Source organism: Melopsittacus undulatus, chromosome 6, assembly GCF_012275295.1.
Source record: "Melopsittacus undulatus isolate bMelUnd1 chromosome 6, bMelUnd1.mat.Z, whole genome shotgun sequence".
NCBI classification, from domain to species: domain Eukaryota; kingdom Metazoa; phylum Chordata; class Aves; order Psittaciformes; family Psittaculidae; genus Melopsittacus; species Melopsittacus undulatus.
In genome coordinates this window covers 52301473-52323068 of record NC_047532.1, presented here as the reverse complement: position 1 = coordinate 52323068, position 21596 = coordinate 52301473, and the positions used below count along the sequence as shown (strand labels likewise).

The 21596-nt window shown below is 38.7% G+C and overlaps 1 protein-coding gene across 3 annotated transcripts in view; it reads right to left on the bottom strand.

The window, feature by feature from the left end:
* Window positions 1-21596, bottom strand: part of RALGPS2 (Ral GEF with PH domain and SH3 binding motif 2) — a 120115-nt gene that overhangs the window by 84438 nt on the left and 14081 nt on the right. For all 3 annotated transcript variants that reach the window (XM_005150197.3, XM_013129354.3, XM_031050209.2), the window contains exons 2-3: window positions 8722-8853; window positions 4473-4580 (exon numbers count right to left, since the gene is read on the bottom strand). In XM_005150197.3, coding sequence (XP_005150254.1) covers window positions 4473-4580; window positions 8722-8778 — 165 coding nt within the window. In that variant the 5' untranslated portion in view covers window positions 8779-8853. The remainder of the gene's footprint in view (window positions 1-4472; window positions 4581-8721; window positions 8854-21596) is intronic.

Sequence of the window (21596 nt, the reverse complement as noted above, 5' to 3'; positions counted from 1 at the left end):
CTTCTTCTTGCTCTCATTGGGAACATACTTACTCTTTCATATTCTTCTGTAAAATAAAGCTAACAGCAACACATACAAGAAAAAGTTCTTTTCATCAGAAGCTGCCAGGACCCAGTACTTCACTTTATTCAAACTGCTCTCAGATACAGCAGACAAACTTGTCTCAAACTCCCTAATCCACTGACAACTAGCCTCAGGAAAGGCCAAAACCAACATTACTGCCAGGAACCGTGTAGCACAACTCACACCAGTAGCTGTGCAGGAACTTGTAGAAGGGACCCTGAATCTGCCAGAGTCCTGTGTAAGACAAAGTTCTCTTGGAGGGAACCTTGGGCCAGTTGAAGCTATTTTGTTCTGTTTGAAGGGGCAAAAAATTAATTTGTTGAAACTCATACACCTCAAAATGCATTTCGCTACTTCTATTACACAAACAATGCAGTTTCACACTGCAGAGCACACCCTCATGCTCTTTCTTTAGATATAGATAACTTGATACTAACCGTCATAAGAACGCCTCTGTTCCTTGTTTCATATAAGCATTTTTAAAATAAACTTTATTTATATATTATTTTCAAAGTGAGCAATATTATTTTTTCCAGCATCCATCTGACACAGCTTAGCTGGAATAAAAACCAGAGAAATAAACGTACATCTTAGTGTGAGCTTACTTCATAGCACTTACAGAAATTAGGGTAAAGAATAAAGAATCCTTCTTAGATAACTAGGTGGAAAAAAAAGCAATGGATTTATACAGCTGTGCTTCCCTTAATTCTACCTCAAATATTTACACCACCGTGGCTAAGTTGAAGTATAAAATGGAAAAGTGAGTCAAAAAGTAATAAACAGTCAAATAATTAAACAGTAGCAGTCTAAGGAATAAGAATTTACCGTAAAGCAAAAAATAAATATTTCTTCAACCTGAGGTTCGCCAGCATCTTAATTTGGAGCTCATGTCCCCAAGCATTTTCCTTTTCACTTTCATTCACACCAGGCCCCGCTTTCTACTGCCACTGCACCATTAACATATCCCTCCCCCACAAATTGTGCCCTGTACACTCAAAACCACACTTCTCCCTTCAGTGAAAATGGACAGCATTCACTGCAACTGTGTCCACTCTGTACACACACAACGACTCCATCAGCAGGGCCAGACACCAGTGGGTAATCCTGGCACCAACTTGTTTTGTGGCTTTTTGCCGTTTAATAAAGAAGTGAGCAGTGATCAGCATAAAAGCAGGTATTTAGAACAGAGACAGTCTCCTTATTAGTTACAGCTAGAAAGCTGTCTCTGCAGAAAACAAATGTGTCCTACTCACTGAATGGGATTCTTTTTTCCCAAAATTCATGAAACATCCCCTGGAAACTGGTTTTGTAAGCTGCATAGGGATAATGCACACTATAAATTTGCAACAGCAGCAGCTATGCCTGAAGATCTCACCTGTTTCTAAAGTGGCCTTCAACCTTACAAAGAACTTAAATCACCAGGTTGGTTACAACAGTATAACTGGTCTATTACACATACATGACAATAATTATTTGTTACTGATCAAATTAGACCCCTTGCAGGGCTGGTGTACTTCTGCTAAAAAGTTACTACAAGACTGAACAAAAGATCACTACATGAAACAGCGCACCAACTATGCATTCAAGGTAGTGTTGGATGACTGCCAAAGGGAAGAATATGGAAGTAAACTCAAAAATCTTTACAGTTGGGCTTCTCTTTGGCTTGGGAAGCAGCTTCTTGAAAATACAAGATTATAAGCAATAGCTTTTATAGTCCAGTTTGTCTCTTGCCCATTAACTGACTGAACAGATCACATTTTGAAGTAATAATGATGTCTCTAACAGAGTGGGAACTGAAAAGACATCTGTCCCTCTCATATCAGTACTGAAACCACTAGCATGAATATTATCTCCAGGACCTTTCAAACTTTATTATCTTTCAGATTTTTGCTCTTCTTTCTTCAGCATAATGGTAATTGTGCCATCTGTACAGTGTGACCCATTTTGGTCAAAACGCAACATATAGAAGGTATGGGATGAGACTTCCCAATGCTGATGTTGACTTTATCAGTAACTCATCTTTATGCTACCTATGCACTGGAATTTTTTCATTCAAGCCAAGATTTCTAACCATTTGACAACTAATTAGGTCTGATGCAACACCTTGCTTTTATTGCAATTTTACTGGCTTTATCACATTACCTTTTCTCACCGTGAAAAAGATATTTACACAGCCCACATATTATTTCCTCAGTTTACCACTTTAAATGAAAATATTATTTCTTAAACAGTATTCATTCATTCAGCTCTCACTAGGTCACAGATGTCAGTAGTCTGCACTGCATCTGGTTTTAGAAGAGGCATCATTAAACTAGAAGTTTCCTCATACTTTGAAAAAGCAATTGGTAGCATATATTATAACATAAATGTTACTAAGACAGTTTTGCGTTATCATTTGTGCTGGTATCCTCAACAGCTTGGCCATACTGCATCACTCTGGTAGTCTCATACCAAAACTGAAACCCAGATGAAAATTTTGCACTTCTCTGTTACAGCAGGACTAAAACCAGGAAGGATAAGAAAAAGGCCAACAAAATGAAAACAGGTAATGGTGAAAGGTACTTTTCCTCCAAAGTGCCTAAATTTTTGGCTAATTTACCTATTTCTACAACAGTAGGTAAGAATCATCAGAAAAAGACAAAGCAAGTAAGCCCTAATCAAAAAGCAGAAAAACTTGCCTGGGGAAACAAACATTAACAAAGACATGCAGCTGTGTACAGAAACATATTAAGAAGTTGAATTAATTTTTACTTTGCCAAAGGGCTGAACGCTAATGGCAATTTTGCTCAATTGTCCAGAATTCTATCTGTAGTACATTTCAGATCCATTTACAGTAACTGAAACATGTTATGAAGATCTAGATAGTTTAAAAGGGAAAAGACAGAGTAAAGATGTTTTCTTTTTGGGAACTGAGAAAACAGCAGTATTAATACCAGATAGTATAAACAAAAAATGCAAAACACGGGTTTTTAATTGTAGTGGGAAATGCTTCATTAAAAGATTCCTGTTTGTGAATGGAACTCTACCCAGTTTTCATAATATGAAAACAGCAGGAACACTGGATTTTAAGAAAATTTTTATCTAACCAAGATTTACTAAATAGGTAACATTTAGAACACCCATGAAAGTAAAAGGCTCCTGCTCAGAGATGAAAGATTAGACAGCAGAGGAGAGTAGAGCAAAACAATTATGAAATCAGATACAAGACAAAACATTTGTATTTTCTGTTCTCCCTGTGAGTGACAGCAACTCCACAGAAACTAAGTGATCTACTCTGCTGCTCAATAGCATCCATCACTGGCTACATAGCAGAGGCATTCACAAGAACTTATGCTGGCCTGAATGCATAATTCCACTTGAATTCATGCCCCTAGCCCCAAATTCCCAAAGTACTTAGATTTCCTTTATGTAGAGAACTCTTAAGATAAACTGAATTGATAGCCAGCACTAAAAACAACTTCTGAAAAGTAGGTGATTCATTACCTAGTTGTTCCTGACAACAGAGCAAGGAAGAGGTCTGAACCACATGACTTGAACTTCAGTCAGGAATAAATCATATTAAGAAGAATCTAATGTGTAAGTACTACTTCATAATCCAGATGCTTTAAATTTTCAGTACACTCATTAAAATCAATTTAGCCCTTTACAATTAACCAGAACAGTTGTTAACAATTAGAAAATAGAACAAATATAATGAGAATATTTTGTGATACATACTACCACATATTGATAATCTCCCCAGGAGAAGACATCAGGAACCTCTTCACTTGAATTTTAAATGCAGGAGGAACAATAGTTTGTTAGCAATCTTTCTAAGTAACATACTTGAATCATTTAGAGGGACCATGTGTCATCTTAACCTCTACAAGTAGGATTAAAATTAGAAACAAAAAAGTCACACAATGTTTCAGTAAACATTGTTCTCATTGCTCCTGGTCCTGCAGGATACCCAACTCATTATCTTGCAACTGTACACTCAAAAGAAGAAAATACTCCCTGGACGTAAGAATTGTCAGAATTAAAAAATAAGACACCACCAGAAAAAAACAAGTAGAGGTCAAGTATACTCTTGCAATTGAAATAGTCATGTCAGAATTAATCTGCATCATACAGATTTAAGAATCTTTGGTCTACACTACAGGTAAGATTGTGGGGTGGGGGTGGGGGGGAGAAAAAACCAACAAACCCCCCCCCATAATAAAACAAACAAAAAATCCCATAGACATCATAGCCCAAAAAAGATGATTTAACATTAAATAGAATATAGAAAATGAAGAATTATAGCACAGGATCCAGTTTTGAAACCCATGGACAACAGAAATGAGGCAAAAACCAGAAAGAGAGAATCAGAGGAAAAGCTGCCAAGAAGATTCGCACACAAAGTAACAAAAATTACTCTAATTGCTTACCGCATATTCTTCTGGTGTAACCTTTAGAACATCAAATACCACTGCATCAAAACTCTTCTTCAGCTCAGCTGATCCTTTGTCACTCAAGGATTCTGAGCTGCTACTCTTCTGCAGAAACAAATAAAACCACTGATGATATTTTGCTTCACTTCTTTTTTACATACCCAAAAGCAAAATTTCTGCTTAAACCTCACTGTTCACAGAATTTTCCTACTGAGCAAATAATCAACTAAAAGTCAGTTACAGGCTACACTTTCTGCTGACAAAGATTGCTAAATAAGAGACTCTCACCCAGACTTCAATGCATTTCAGAGGTGTTCCTCAAAACAAAACAGTTATTTTTCAATGCATATTTAAATTCCAATTTCACTGACAGGAAAGTTAGCAGCAGTAATAATACAGTCACACTGAATTACAAACAGAAAAAAATACCACTACGGTGAGGAAAAAGACAGAGCCTGTCCAAAAGGAACAGTTAACATCAAAGAACATTATCAATCTCCTCCTGATTCTCTTAGAAGCATTAAAACTTAAAAAAAAAATCCATGTGTGTTCCTGTTGAAGGCATTTAATATAAATTATTTCAGCTTTGAAGCTGTCTGGGTTTTTCTAATGCTAGTAATTAACATTTGCAAAAAATATCACATCCTAGAATATTGTTCTATGACTCTTCATCTACAATATAAAGATTTTGCTTCCCTGCTGAACACAAATACAGTTCAAAAAGTTTAGGTCAGATATAAAGAAGAAGTTCTTTACTGTGAGGATGATGAAGTGGTGAACGCCTCATCCCTGGCAGTGTTCAAGGCCAGGCTGGATGGAGTCTTGAGTGAGATGGTTTAGTGTGTGGTCTCCCTGCCCACAGCAGGGGGGTTGGAACTAGATGATCTTAAGTTCCTTTCCTGCTCTAGCTATTCTATTATTTGATTCTATAAAAAAAATTAACCCTTTATACGAAATTAACACACTTCATATGTTTAATGTATTATTTTCATACAAGTAATCACTTTCTCTAGTATACAGATGCAAACCTAGATTCTGTTTGGTCATTACAGGAAAGAAGAGCATAGAAATTGAGATGTCACATCCAGATGTATGCTTTGCAACTGAACCTCAAGTATACTTATTTCAGAAATAAGCATATGACATGCAATCACTTTGCTGCTCCCCCTCTCCTCGGATTACTAAATATAAATGCTTTTAACAAATCTGTTTAAAAACGAACAGGATTTTATTTCAGATGGTTGAAGTCTCAAGGAGGTCAAATGTCCTTGTTTCTGTGAGTGTGAAGCCAAAGTCAAAACATGTGGTGTAGCCCTAAAATACTGTCTTGTTAGATTTTCAGAAGACACTATCACAATAGAACTATTTACCAACATCAGTGACCATGCAGTACCTTCCCTTCTGGCTTGCCATCAGCAGACATGGTGTAGGTGTTACTGAAAGTGCAATGTAACATATGCATGTATGTTTCTTGCTTCTTAGTTTCTTCTCACTTTCAGAAACCTGGTATACAGCAATCTCTCAACTACAAAATAAGAACTAAGACGACACGTGGACAAAATCATCACAAAAGACCACAGTAACTAGTCAATACCTGTATCAAATGTAACGCTTCCTCAGCAAACAGTATGCCTGCCTGGCATACTGTATGGCACCTGGATGCTTCAGTAATAGCACAACTTTGATGTAAATACTAACACAGCTCCACAACAGTTTTGCTAACACATTGTTTAGAGAGATTCAAGAGAAAGAAAACTAGTATCAATGCACGGAACGTACCTCACCATTGCTGGGAGCTCCAAGTTAGCTGTGGCAAAAAACACTCAGCACATATTAAGACCTGTCTAGTCTTAAGTTGGTCACTAATGCATCCTTAAGCACTCTATCCTTGCCACCATCACAGGGGCATGTCTCCTAGAAGGTTGAAAATATTAAGAGTTCAGCCCACGTAATGAAGGCACTTTCTGACAGTTTGTGTATGCTAATACTGGAAGTTTTCCAGACCATGGCTATGGGTCATATCCACAACGTGTGTAGGAACGATCACTTCACCAAATAACTTCTGGCGGAAGTCGAATTTCAGCACTGTCACACTGCACTTTCAGTAACACCTACACCATGTCTGCTGATGGCAAGGCAGAAAGGAAGGTACTGCATGGTCACTGAAGCTGGTAAATAGTTCTACTGTAATTGTGTCTTCTACTGAAAATCTAACAAGACAGTATTTTAGGGCTACACCACATATATTTTGGCTTCACACTCACAGAAACAAGGACATTTGACCTCCTTGAGACTTCAACCAGCTGAAATAAACTCCTGTTCATTTTTAAGCACGTTTGTTCAAAGCATTTATATTTAGTAATCATGTCCAGTTTCAGTTAGGTCATTCTAATAGTACCATCTCCCTGAAAAACCTGACTTTGAAAACACCAAAAACTCCACACCAGACCAGTATTTTCCAGTAACCAACATGCTTACAGAAACGTTTCAGTTACACGTTCTCCCTCCTCACAGTTAGTCAAGATTGGGGGGAAAAAAAAAATCCACTTTCAGCAACCAGATTCATGTTACTTGGCCAAAATATATTTTACCTAATTTTATCAGACATCATGTAAATACTCAAGGCTATCTTCTTGAAGAGAGTTTTCCTCCAAGAAAATTTCAGTTGCATGCCAACAAATGGTCAATCAACGATTCATAATACAATGGTAAGTACAAGAATCAGTATTAAAAAAAAAAACCAAACAGTCTTGAAGATTGATGACAGTTTTCTTGTTCAAATTTTGAGAACAATTGTGAAATTGTGCTGAAGATTATTTCATTTCTTTTGATAACACTCCAATTTTCCTTTTGCCTTTTTTGTGGTACTTTCCATATTCCCTATGCACATGCAAGCGCATAGCACACATGCAGCTCTTCTATCAAAACCCATGTATAAATACATAAATTAAATAAACATCTCTGGTAAGGTCCAAGAACTCATTCAAGGAAGAAACTGTTTTTAGGACTTCCTGGCTGTAATCATTACTGACTTTATAGCCTTCTTGAATACATTGTCCTTTAAACAAAAGGGCTTGTTTTGGTGGGTTTTTTTAATCCTTCTCTTACAAAAACAAACTCAAAACTCAAATCACTAAGGTAAAAACATTTCACACTGTGACAAAAAGCAAGGCAAATAACATGTATCAGCAATAAAGTAACTGTCTCCCCCAAACAGAAAGCTTAACTTAGTATTGTACAACAGTACAACCCAAAGCTTATAGTCAATCACCCTAAAGCAGTCAGACAAAGGAGGCATTGGAAAGATCACTCTGTATGCAAAGGCAGATATTTGGTTCCCTCCATCCCACAGCTGCTAAGCATGAAAGAAAAACAAACAACCCCTAGCACAAAACAACAACAAAAAAACCACCACAAAACAAAACAAAAAACACACAGACCCACACCAAAACCAGCCAACCAACCAACAACAACAACAAAAAAATCTTTAACAGGAAGATTTGCAAGAGTTTTGGTGATCAAAACAAAACCAACCAGGTCTTGCAAACCCTCAAACATTTCTAAGAATTTAAGAATCAGTCACAACTCTCAACATGTTCTTACATGATCCTAACAAAAAAGAATTCAAACCATTCTGGTACTAACTTCTCCCAGCCCCTTGTTTTCCTTAACAAGTAGATGACAAATGGAAAAATGTGTAACTTCACAATAAGGCAGCAGCATAAGAGGCCAATTTCCATTGCTTCTGTCTTGTAAAGGGCAGAAACTTTAGTGGGCAGGGGGGAACCCATACCAAGGTCTCAATGTAGCCCAACAGACAAGGCAACATGGTTATTCCAGTGCTACTGTATCAGACTGCACACACACACACACACACACACACACACACACACACAGAGGTACTTGCCAAAGAAGGAATATTTCCCACAGGCCTTGCTAGCTTATTGCACTAAGAGCACCTAGTATTGTTAAAACTTGAAAAGTAAAGCTTTTTTGTCTAGATGTGATGGAAGAGAACATAAAAAAGCCAGCTTTGGCTGTGGTAAAGCTGTAAATCCTAGCTTATGCTTTATTTTTGTATACAAAGGTCATAACTAAGTTATTCACATCTAAACTGGGGCATATGAAACCAACACACGAAACAAAAAAGATTTGTTAAAAGAAAAACCTACATTTTGGTACATTAAAAAAAAAATTAAGTACTTATGGTCTTAGGTAGCTAATAACTAAAATTTGTAACCCTTACCTCTGAAGCGGTAGCTGCAATGTTAATACTGCTTGACTGTCCGTTCATTAGGTCCATCCTGCCCACACCATTAATCTTCAGCCCTACATTTACAGCACCAGGATCATCTCCAAGGCAACTGAGTAACCATTCCTACAAAGAGCAAAAAGTAATGAGAAACCATTTTATTCATGTGTTTTAAACAAGATTCAGTATGTAAAAATCTGTAGGGAAAAAAAAAAGTACTTCCAACATGAATAAACCACTTTGAGATCCAAACTTTACATTCTAACATTCTGAAATTACATGCACTGTTATCCATTAGTTACTGGAAGTATAGACTTTCATATTCTTTTTCCTACTACTTTTGATATGTAAATGTATGCATTAACTCTAACTTAAAGTTAGGCCTGCAACATCAGTTCACATATGATTCTTTTCCTTTGATTACCTACTTTAGAAAGCATAATCCAGCTGTAACTTATTAGATAACTTTTGTAAGCAGTTATCCAACAATTTCCAATCTTATGTGTCTATTTACCAGCTTTAAGCTAAAATTCCCTCATTAAAACCAATGTAAGATACAAGTGGAATTTACACTTTTCCCCACAAATTACTCAAATTGTTTAGTAAAAGCAAACAAACCCTATACAGAGGAAAACTCGGCACACTAACTTTTAATGTATCCTGGCAAGAATACTATTGCTTTTCATTTCTACAGAGAAAAGGCTACAAAGAAACAGAAAACTTTGGCATCCACTAAAAAACCAGGAAGACTACCCAATACTTAAGTGTTATAGAATAAATATTTATTTGGGCTTACATTTCATGAGATGTTAGTGCCCTCTAGTGTGAAAACGATTATAAATCAGTTTTCACAGGTCTATGTTTTTATAACAAGTGCGATTGTTTCTGAAGTTATTATTTACAAAAATCACTTCAGGTCTGAAGTTTAACTTGGAACTATTAACACAGTTGCAAATAAATGGAGAAAGTAAGTAACAGGTAACAAATATCACATGACAAAACAGTATTATAGCAACTCATACTTAAGCCCTCTACGTAATGAAATAAAGTATTTCAAAAAGCTCTATCTCCAAGTGATCTAAAACAGGTATGTCAGATAAACAAGCCTGGAAGGTGAGAAACTGCAATATTGAAAAAATAAAATAGCCTCAAAAGAAGCAGTAACTTTAAAGTGTCATCACAGGAATGCAATACAGAAAGGAGGGCAACTGAAAGCAACCCACATTGCAAAGTTCAAACACTACAGGTTCTAGATATTTTGGGTAATAAGAGTCCCTATCTGAACTATGTTGAGCTGTACTTCTGCAGTTCAGAACAGCCATCCCACACTCCACCCTTTCTGGTTTTGTTTTTTCTTTTTTTTTAATTATGTAACTGTCTCATTCACAGGACAAAAGATGCTACATTTCCCTTTCACATTATACTCCTAGCCCCCAGGCTAGAATTAAGATTGCGTTTCCACCACTAAAAATACACTTAACTGCACTTACATTTTAGCTGGTATTATACTAACAGGCCATACAAGGGAAAACTTAACTCATCTTTGGCTTGAGTGTCGCTGCTATTGTGTCCTTTCCTATCTCAATTACCCTTAAGATTGTCTGATTAGTAATACCTTTAAATACTCAGGTCACCAAATCCCCTTTCCTACAGCCTTTTCATTTACTGAACTGAAAAGCAAGGAAGTGAAACTAACTGATGTGCCATAATTCTCATTTATGCTTATGAGAATTATTGTTCTCAGTAGAGGACAAGAGGAGTCATACCTCCAAAACCATTTTCAGGCCCTCCACATGTTCAAAATAGTACACTTGTCCCATTTTAATCACTGCCTCAGCTGAAAAAAAGCTACCCTTTAAAAATCTGTATTTAACCACTAGAATCATAAAGAAATCTGACACTCTGCATAATTTCATCATACTGTCTTGCTCATAATTGTACCATACTAGGCCAATCTTTAGTTTAAGATTATGTATTTCATGCTTGTGTCACATTTACTTAAGTATTTCCCCCTCCCCATACTAACGGGGTGTAGGAAGGAAGACAATTGAGGAAGAAATGTTTCTGACCAAGGAAAAGTGAAAACTGAAGTTTGAAAGGGTTTCTGCAGAGGGATTTAGATGCTGCTATTCAAAAGAAGTTATGCACATCACAGAAGCCATTTCCTAATATGCTACCTCAAGCCATACACCCTTGATCACTTAACAGCAACAGTTTGCTACCTCTTTCCTAAGCTATTACAAGCTTTGTTTGCACCTGCCCACCTATTCTGAGTGCCAGACAGGCAGTGTGCTGTCTGAACACAACATGTGCTCAATCACCCAACAGCAGGCTAAATGGGATCAGTAAGCCTGGCAACTGTGTGATAGACTTTCCATCTCAGAGAACTATTCCTGGAGATACAGTGGTGGCACACACTGATTCAGGTTTTCCTTTTCTACCCTGTTACTGACTGTGATCTCTGTCCTTTAGTCAAGCATGGCTGAAACTGGTCAATATGCAGAGAAGAGACTCCTATGAGGCACATAAAAGAGGTGGTTTTTTTTTTCTTTTACATGTTTTAAAAATGAAAGAATGTCACTTGGAAAAGCCTATATGCAAAGGAAACTGAGATTACAAAATAGAACATCTGCCAGTCAGGCTGCATCGTAACAAAACTATCCATGCAATATTAATTTGGCACCCACTGGCACATTACAACAGTATGTCTGAATACATTTATACTTTTTCCCACTTCATGGAGATACAGTAAGGGGCAGAATTAACACTGAACTGCTATAAGGCAACATTTATCAACTTAAAAGTTCCAGAATATGCAGCATTTAAAATGTACTTTCCAATGCTGCATTGAAAATGAGAATATCACAACTCCCATAACAATGAAAAGTCACAGCAACAATTCTGGCCAGTGTATCATTTAAAACAAATACTGAAAAAAAAAAAAACCCAACAAAACCAAACCCTAACACTGGGATAAATAAAACATTTGCTTGCTATACTACCATTCTGCTGAACACCAAAATAAGCAGTAAACAGCAATATCAGAAAGCGATCAACAGCAGGGCTGTTCAGAGCAACATATCTGGATAGATGAAATGAACGTTGACGAGCTACAGCAGTGAGTCACAGTTTTCACTGCATACCCTGTATATCCAATTACAAAAACTGAATTACATGGGGTAATTTTAACTTCCAGTCTGTTTCGCCTCTTCAATTTAATAAATGCCTTTGTGCTCAGAAATGCATTCAAGTGGAATTGAAAGTGCTTTATACAACACATAAAATACTTATGCATGCATCTATGCCAACCTGAAGCCTAGACATGCTATGTGGTATCTTCCTATCTCTCCATATCATAAGTGCTGCACAGTAAAAAAAAAGAATAACTAAAAATACTGAAAAAGATTCATTATACCCAAAGAATTAAAATGTCTGGACTAACATTGTGGTTTAACCCCGGCCAGTAGCTAAGCACCACACAGCTGCTCACTTACTCCCCCTGGACAGGATAGGGGGAAGAGAAGGCTAAAAGTGAAAAAAACTCATGGGATGAAGTAAAGACACTTTAATATGTAAAGCAAAAGCCACGTGTGCAAGCAAAGCAAAATAAGGAATTCATCCACTACTTCCCTTCAGCAGGCAAGTGTTCAGCCATCCCCAGAACAACAGGGCTGTATCATGTGAAAAGGTTACTTGGGGAAATAAATCCCATCACTCCAAATGTCCCTCCCTTCTTCCCCCAGCTTTCCATGCTGAACATGACATCATACAGTATGGGATATCAGCTGGGGTCAGCTATCCTGGCTGTGTTCCTTTCCAACAACTTGTGCACCCCCAGCTAACTCACTGGTGGGGCTGTGTGAGAAACAGAAAAGGCCTTGACTCTGTGTAAGCATTGCTCAGCAGTAACTAAAACATTGCTGTGTTATCAACACTGTTTCTAGCACAAAACCAAAAACATTGCCCCATACTATTATGAAGAAAATTAACTTTCCCCCAGCCAAACCAGCACAACCAAGCAGGGTTGGCTATCTTCAATGAGCCTGAGTTTTTCCTGCAAATTCATCCAAGGTTTTGATGACTTTGATGACCACCCCATTGTAGTGACTGCCCCAAAATGGAAGGCAGCTCTATGAAGATGAGCCTCATGGTCACACTGCTGATGCTCAGAGAACAATGCAGGGTGTGACTGAACACAGCAGTTGCAAAGAAGCTGACCTTATCTCAGCACAAAGAGGACAAGAGAGTGGCCTTTGTTTTAGATGAACAGCTATGTCAGTTGAGTGGATCAACTGACTGTGTTAGTTGAGTGAATCAACTAGTGGTGTAAATGTTTCCTGAATGTCTCCCTGAGTTAGCTAGACCACATGGGGGGGGGAGTGAAAAAGTGGTTCAGCCCAACTGAGTGCAAAACCCAAGTAATTAATAAACGAATGTCAAAGAGAGCAACAGGCTTAAGCTAGCTTCAATACATGTATTCCTTGCTGGTGACTGGGGTTGCCCAACATTGTGACAGCAAGCATATGCTAGAGACCAGAAATGGGGATCACATTTTGGCATTGTGAACTTTATACTGCAATTGATTTTGCTTAGTTTAACCTGCATTTATACTGTGATTTAGTATCTTTTGTAACACTCTCCTGAATTAGAAATCCTCTGTAACATCAACTATCTTCAAATAATAAATTTAATATTAAACATTACACTCTGGTCACAGTGTATTGGACTCTGAGAGGTGCCTAACAGGACACCTAAGCCTGACTCCCTTCTACAGCAGACTCCAGGGACATTCTTGTCTCAGCTTGGGTCAAGCACTATCCAAAAAATATACTGTACAAGTGGCATTTAAAAGATTACTCTAAAATTACATTAAAAGCTGCCTGTCCAGAACAGTACAAGAGCTTTGAGGAAACATAGCCACAGTGCCATTTTATGAATAGCTTCAGAGTCATGATGACCAATATTCTCCTTGTTCTTATTGATAATGTCAGTATTAAATGTCATTTGTTTTGATCACCGATCCCTTTGCAGAGTTACTACCAACGACTCTGTGGTCCAAAGAACAGTAGGAACCAAAAAACTGGTTATAAAGACAACCAATCTGAGCTCCTGATCTTTTGGAAACTCTCACTGGTATTTTGACAAACAGTACAGAAAAAGTTATTTCTTTCTAAATAAGGTATCTTCACTCCACCATGCATAATACAGCCTAGCTAGGTTTAAGTATTCCACACCAGGACCTCAAGACGCTTCAATGAAATCTTGGAGCCACTGACTGAATTCTCATTCTAAATTCAAGCTCTTTGATTATTAATTGGAAGTGTATTTTTTCCAGCATTGCCTGGCACTATCTGAATCAGCACTGAAGGTCCCCCAGAGGCATACAGGTACTACACCCCAGCACCATGTACCAGTATTCATACCACCTGTCATCAGGGCAAGGGCTGATCACACTCACAGTTCTTCCCTGCAGCCTGGTACACATGCAAGCACCTCAGTATGCCTAGAAGACTTGTGTACTAAATAACAATGTTAGCTAAGGCACATACTAGCCAACACCAAAGAAATATAACTTATTTGCCAGGCTGTGCTCTCTGGTCTGCAACAGGCAAGATTCAGGAATCAGCACAAGGCTGCATTGTGATAACAAGAGTCATTACAGGTACTGCAGTGGCAAAAAAACTCCAGGATAGTCTGAGCAGACCACCAGGCTTTTAATGCTCCTGACAAAGAGAAAAGCGCAACCTCCTCACCACAGAAGCCACTGTTCTTCATTACTTCCCACTGCAATCCCTCAAAGTCTGTAGGAGCTACATACAGATAGGTCAAGCTAGAAATCTAAAAAGGGGAAAAAAGCTTATTGTCTAAAAGGCAGAGAACTGCTAAAACAAAAGAGAAAACCTAAAAAAACCCCAAACTTATTAAAAAAAAAAAAAGCAAACCACCCATACCAAAATGGAAAACAACACACAGGAAAGCTTAGAATTAAACAGAAAGTCAGCAAGGAATAGGCGACCGGACAAAGAATGTTCATTCACCTATGAAAGATTTTGTCAAGTCAAAACCAAATTGTACCTTCCAAACTATATTCTTCAGGCTTACACTCAACCCACCAAAACAAAAAAAAAACCAAGTTCCTTGTTAAACGTAAAACGTAAAAACATAAGTTATGCTGTATGAATAAAGGCAGTATATATACAGCATTACAAAAGAAAAATGAAAGTGACATAAACACATGCTTTAATTCAGTTTTCAGTAGGCATGACGATATTAAGAGGTAATATAAAGATAGCAAAACTGATATGAAAATACACTTCCACAATAGAGATGAAACAAAAGCACAAGCAACTTATGCAACTTAATATAACCTCATCCTCCTGCAAGAAATTTATCATTGAAGAGAATCAAATCCCAGACCTAAAATTTCACATGCTACGAAATCTCCAGTCAGCCACATGAATTTTGTCAAAACATCAGCTGCTACTAGTAAAGACAGAGACACTAGAAGACAATACGCATGGGGCACAGACATGATGGTAACTGAAACAGAGGAGCATAACATTAGCATACAAAGAGATTTTTAACAGTTATTAAGTATGCAACACCAGTATAAGTATCAGAATGATATAACATTTAGAAATACAAGAAAGCAATGTACTACAGGACAAATTACGTTATCTGATGGACAGAAGAATGAAAACCTGAAGTCAACCATGAATGGATCATTTGGGTTGACCTCTATAAAATGTCTGCTATGAATTTCAGCACATCAGTTAGAAATTACTTGGCACCAATGCTGTAAGCATGAAGCAGCCACATGAGATCAAGATGTCTGCATTAGTTACATCTAAATACTACCTCCAGAACATCTTGAGACACTAATGTGGTACTCAATGCAGTTCTGGATACCTGGCTTCAAACAGATTTTCTGAAGGATGTATATGCAGAGAAGGGCTTCCAGGTCCTCTGAAGACTCCATTGCAAGAAATGGAAACCATATTTAGAGTATTGGAAGGACATACCAGGAGTATGAATAAAATGTAAACTTTAGCTCAAATCAAAATATAGCAATTGGATTCTTAAACAATTTCCAGAAAACAGTACTAAAAGCAAAAACTACAGCTGAAGCTGATACTAGATTCCTTGAAAGAAATAAGGTCATATGGCATCTGCATCAGCAGCATAACTAATCCAGTAACCACATGACTCTTTTCTTCATTGCTTTGATTAGTCCTGCTGCAAAGTCAAAGCACTTCTATGGCCATCCAACTCAACCACTCAGTTATGTCACACAACCATTCTTCCCCTAAACATCTGTTGCACAACCATCACAAGCAGTATCAGCTGTTTAAGCTCCAAGACAGCTGAAATTAGAATCTGCAGGATAACAAACAGAATAAAAAAAAAAAAAAAAAGTTTTATTAAGTTTGACAAGGGGGGGGGTAGCAAACTTCATTTAGCTATGGTCCTTAACTTAGATTCTCCTCTCTTACCCTACAAGATGCCTTACCTGGACATGCAATTAAGTGAAATTATTATTCTTTAAGATACTACCCACAGAGCACTTTCAGTATCATGTGTGCTTGTGTGCTCACAATGCAAACAACATTTGTGTGTGTGTGACATGGAGGCACAACTAATGGGAGAGAAAAATAAGATATAAATGAGATGGAGCCTTAATGTCAAGTCTCCAGCTGTTAAAAGTCCTTCTTGGTACATCGTGCTTCAGCACCTAGGGCTCTCCTTTCTTAATCTCAAGAACTGATATAACCTGTAGCTTCCACCTCCTCAGATGAATAAAAAACTTCAAAAATCCAGGAGAATATCCTTCTCCAGGGCACAAGCTACTTGTTTACCAAATCCTATTGCAAAAATTAATGAAATCCTGTTACAAAAACCAAACTATTAGCCAAGTTTGCTAATCAACTTACAGCAACAACAAAGAAGTTCCACTCACTATGGAAGACTTTTAGTTACACGCAAATACGAAGGAGATCCTTACCATTCTGACTTCAACCATCCCAAAGTCAGCTCTACTCTGAGCTGACTCACAGTCAAGAGTTAAGCGGTGGATACTGTAGCACAAAGCAACAAATTTTAGCACTAGCACTGGTACACAGCTGCAAGCAGTAGCAGATCCTGGCCCTCACACAATACAGGCATGAATCAAGCAGAAGGAAAGAATCATTGAAGGCAACAAATGGAGTAAGCCAAAAATGTGAACATGTGTAAATGCTATATAAGTTTAGCCTGGGGTTGTAAGAGGTTTGCCTTTTTCTAACAAAAGATCTCTTCAACAGAGCTTGAGTGTTAAAAATGTAGGTTCACCAAGAGAACAACTGAACTGCACAAGAACTGATCAAGTTTCTGTTCACAAACTGCTTACAAATATCAGGTTCCCAGAGCTACTTTCTTCAGAGATCACCTACAAGCTTTTGCTCCATTTTGTAGTACTTTAGAAAGGACATTGCACAGAAGAATTATTTATTCCTCTGGTTCTGGCTATTATTTTAAAACTGCTGTCAGAATGCACTGAACATCTCAAGTTATGATCCATGGCTTGTTTTTCCTCCCATATATCAAAAGGGTAAGCGTTAGGGAATCAAATTATTTTAGCACAGAAAGTACAAGTATAATAAGGTTTTGCCCTCCTCAGTCTCCCTCTCCAGAATTCAAGCCTGCTGACAGTTTAGACTGTTTGAGAAACATTTCTTCAAATATCCAAATAAGTACAGGCATGCTCAGTCAGTAACCAGAGGAGGGATCCCTCCTCACCCCAAACACACAAAACAAGAGAAATCATAACCTAGAGACATTTCTGAAAGCTAAAAACTACCGATACTTATTTCCATTAATAAGAGGTAAAAAAGCAAAACTATAAATAGGTGTTACTTAAACTAGAAGCACTAGTTCTAAATAGGTAGCTCTATAAGATGATAACCTTTGCACAATTGGTTTTTCCAAGACCCTCTCCACGTGGGCATGCAGCTATCAGTTTTGTTAGAAAACAAGAGCAGGTTAATGTCCTGTCAATTACCTGATGCTTAGTTTGCAGAATATTTTTGTTACAGGTTAAATCTGTAGGCATGGTATCAGCAGAACTATCAAAGGAAGAATACAGCTGCGGACAACATTCTGAATAGAGAAGTCGCATTTAAGAGTACGCAGCAGTGGAGCATTGAATGCTGCTACCAGATTCCAGCACCCAAATACTCTCTTCAGAAGTACTGAGATCCACAGTTTTGTTTCTGGGTAATGAAGATAACTTGAATAGGAAAGAACTGCTATAGACTGTGCATCAGCAAAAATATCACGGCAAAGTAATACAACCAAAAGTTTCCAGAAACTGCCTTTTTTATTTTCAGTTGCAACTTTTTTACTTTTTGTAAATGTAGTAAATTCTGATTAATTTTTAGTTAATTCCAACAGAAGACAAACTCAAAGAAAATTAGTATAAAAATCTACAAATGGACCCGTATGGGTTGCATACATTCTCTCAGAACAGAAAGAATGTTTCACAGGAAGAGGACTTGGGGAAAATATTTAAATAAAATTTTATGTGCAACTGCGCACTTACCGGTTGTGAAACAGACATGACAACTGATGGCATGAGTTTTGTTAACTGTCAACAGGCTACAGGAACTCTGCCACCAACAATCACAACTCACATGCCAAAAGCACATAAAAGAAAAAACAATGACAAAAACAGACCAAGTATCTAGAATTAATATCCTGCATAAACATACACATCACACGTAGATGTAAAGAAAACTCAAGATACCCATGAACTCATTGCATAACTTTCTGTAGGAAGAAGGCTGAGGTTCTGAATGGCTTCTTTGCCTCAGTCTTCACTGGCAAAGGCTCTGACCGCAGCACCCAAGTCTTGGAAGGCGGACGCAGGGACTGTGAAAACCTAGACCTTGGGCCCACTGTACATGAGGATCTGGTTCGAGACCATCTTAAGAATCTGAATGTACACAAGTCCATGGGACCTGATGAAATCCATCCGCGGGTCCTGAAGGAGCTGGTGAATGAAGTTGCTAAGCCACTGCCCATCATATTTGAAAAATCATGGCAGACAGGTGAAGTTCCTGATGACTGGAAAAAGGGAAATATAACCCCCATTTTCAAGAAGGGGAAAATGGATGACCCGGGGAATTACAGACCAGTCAGTCTCACCTCTGTGCCTGGCAAAATCTGGGAGCAGATTCTCTTGAAAGGCATGCTAAGGCACATGAAAAACAACAGGGCGCTTCGTGACAGCCAGCATGGCTTTACTAGGGGAAAATCCTGCCTGACCAATTTGGTGGCCTTCTATGATGGGGCTACGAAAACGATGGACAGGGGTAGAGCAGTTGACGTCATCTACCTGGACTTGTGCAAAGCGTTCAACACTGTCCCACATGACATCCTTGTCTCTAAATTGGAGAGACATCAATTTGATAGGTGGACCACTCGGTGGATAAAGAACTGGCTGGATGGTTGCACTCAAAGAGTTGTGGTCAACGGTTCAATGTCCGGCTGGAGACCAGTAACAAGTGGTGTCCCTCAGGGATCGGTGTTGGGACCGGTCTTATTTAATATCTTTGTCACTGACATGGACAATGGAATTGAGTGTGCCCGCAGCAAGTTTGCCGATGACATCAAGCTGTGTGGTTCTGTTGATACGCTAGAGAGAAGGAATGCCATTCAGAGGGACCTTGACATGCTTGTGAGGTGGGCTGATGCCAACCTCATGAAGTTTAACCCTGCCAAGTGCAAGGTCCTACACCTGGGTGGGAGCAATCCCAGGCACAGCTACAGGTTGGGCAAAAAGGAAATTCATGGTAGTCCTGCAGAGAAGGACTTCGGGGTGTTAGTCAATGAGAAAATGAACATGAGCTGGCTTCAGTGTGCACTCACAGCCCAGAAAGCCAACCGTATCCTGGGCTGCATCAAAAGGAGCGTGACCAGCAGGTTGAAGGAGGTGATCCTGCCCCTCTACTCTGCTCTCGTGAGACCCCACTTGGAGTATTGTGTTCAGTCCTGGTGTCCTCAACATAAAAAGGACATGGAACTGTTGGAACAAGTCCAAAGGAGGGCCACGAGGATGATCAGGGGACTGGAGCACCTCCCATATGAAGACAGGCTGAGAAAGTTGGGGCTGTTCAGCCTGGAGAAGAGAAGGCTGCGTGGAGACCTCATAGCAGCCTTCCAGTATCTGAAGGGGGCCTACAGGGATGCTGGGGATGGATTCTTCATTAGGGTCTTGTCGTGGTTTAAACCAAGTCCCCCAACTCCCGGAGAGTTAGGAAGGAGAATCCAAATAATGTAGCCCCCACAGATTGAGATAAGAACGGTTTAATAGCTAAGGTATAACACAAAACCCCTACTGCCATTTACTACTACAAATGATAATGATACAGCAAACAGCAAGTGAAAAGAATACAACACCCCACCAGCCACCAACCTATAACTCACTCCACCCTGCCCAGCTGAGCACCGCGTGCTCCCTCCTCCATTTTTCTCCCGAGCTCTCCCCCTCCAGCCTTCTCTTTTCCAGTATCCATCCTGGGCATCACGTGCTATGGTATGGAATACCTCATTGACTAGCCTGGGTCAGGTGTCCTGTCTCTCCTTCCTCCCGGACTCCCCTCCTCCACCTGGCTGGAAAAAACCTTGAACAAAAACACCCTCAAAACATGCTCAAACCATGACAGGTCTGTAGTGACAGGACAAGGGGTAACGGGTTGAAACTTAAACAGCAGAGGTTTAGACTGGATATAAGGAAGAAATTCTTTGCTGTGAGGGTGGTGAGGTACTGGAATGGGTTGCCCAGGGAGGTAGTGAATGCTCCATCCCTGGCAGTGTTCAAGGCCAGGTTGGATGAAGCCTTAGGTGATATGGTTTAGTGTGAAGTGTCCCTGCCCATGGCAGGGGGGTTGGAACTAGATGATCTTGAGGTCCTTTCCAATCCTAACTATTCTATGATTCTATGATCTGGGGAAGAAAGCTGGACTTTCTGCTGTGCCACTATCCACTGCAGTTGTTTAGAAAAGTGTGTCAAGCTCAGAGTATCAGACTTCTACAAGCAAGCGAGACACAAGACAGTTATTTCTCTATCCAAGCATCCACATCCTTCCCACATTTCTACCTCCCTTCAGGAGAACCTCAGTAAATCAGGAAACTAATGAGAACAGGTAGAGAGCCAAATACCAATAGTTTAATATTAAATATTTTTCTTCACCCAATATCAGTTAGTAACTGCTGACCAGCAAAGCATCTGCCTAAATAGAACATGATACAGAAATCAAGTAAATCCAAGTTAATTCATACAAATCCAGGACTTTAACAAACAAAATGGATGTTGGAAACTTGTTTCACACTTTTAAGAATGTCCAAATAAATCCAGGGAGAATTTGTCAGCTGACCCAAGCAGATGTCTATGACCTAGTCAGTGTGCTTCAAATTAGAGGCCAAGCTTATATTCACTTCAACTGAAATAATCTGGAGTAAATATTTTCATGAATGGTGTAGTGTATTTTTAAGATTGTATCAGACTTTCTTGTTTTCAAAACAGACTTACAGTAGATTACAGGGAAATCTTGTCTCTTTAGATTCTCAAAGGAGACAGGAATTTATCTCAAGGCTTGAAATTCTGGTATATCCACTGTACTTCTTGTGCACTAACATCAACAGTTGAATCACCAGAAAAACTAAATGTGATTTCAGGTAAATGGACAGTATAAATGAGAGCCCTGCTGGAGCTATTTCTTAGCCATCTATCTACATTATTGATGAAAGAATCTGCTCTAAGGAAGGAATGACATCATAAATACCTAGAGTTTGTAGAACTTGTATAACTAATGTAGAATACAATGTTTTCC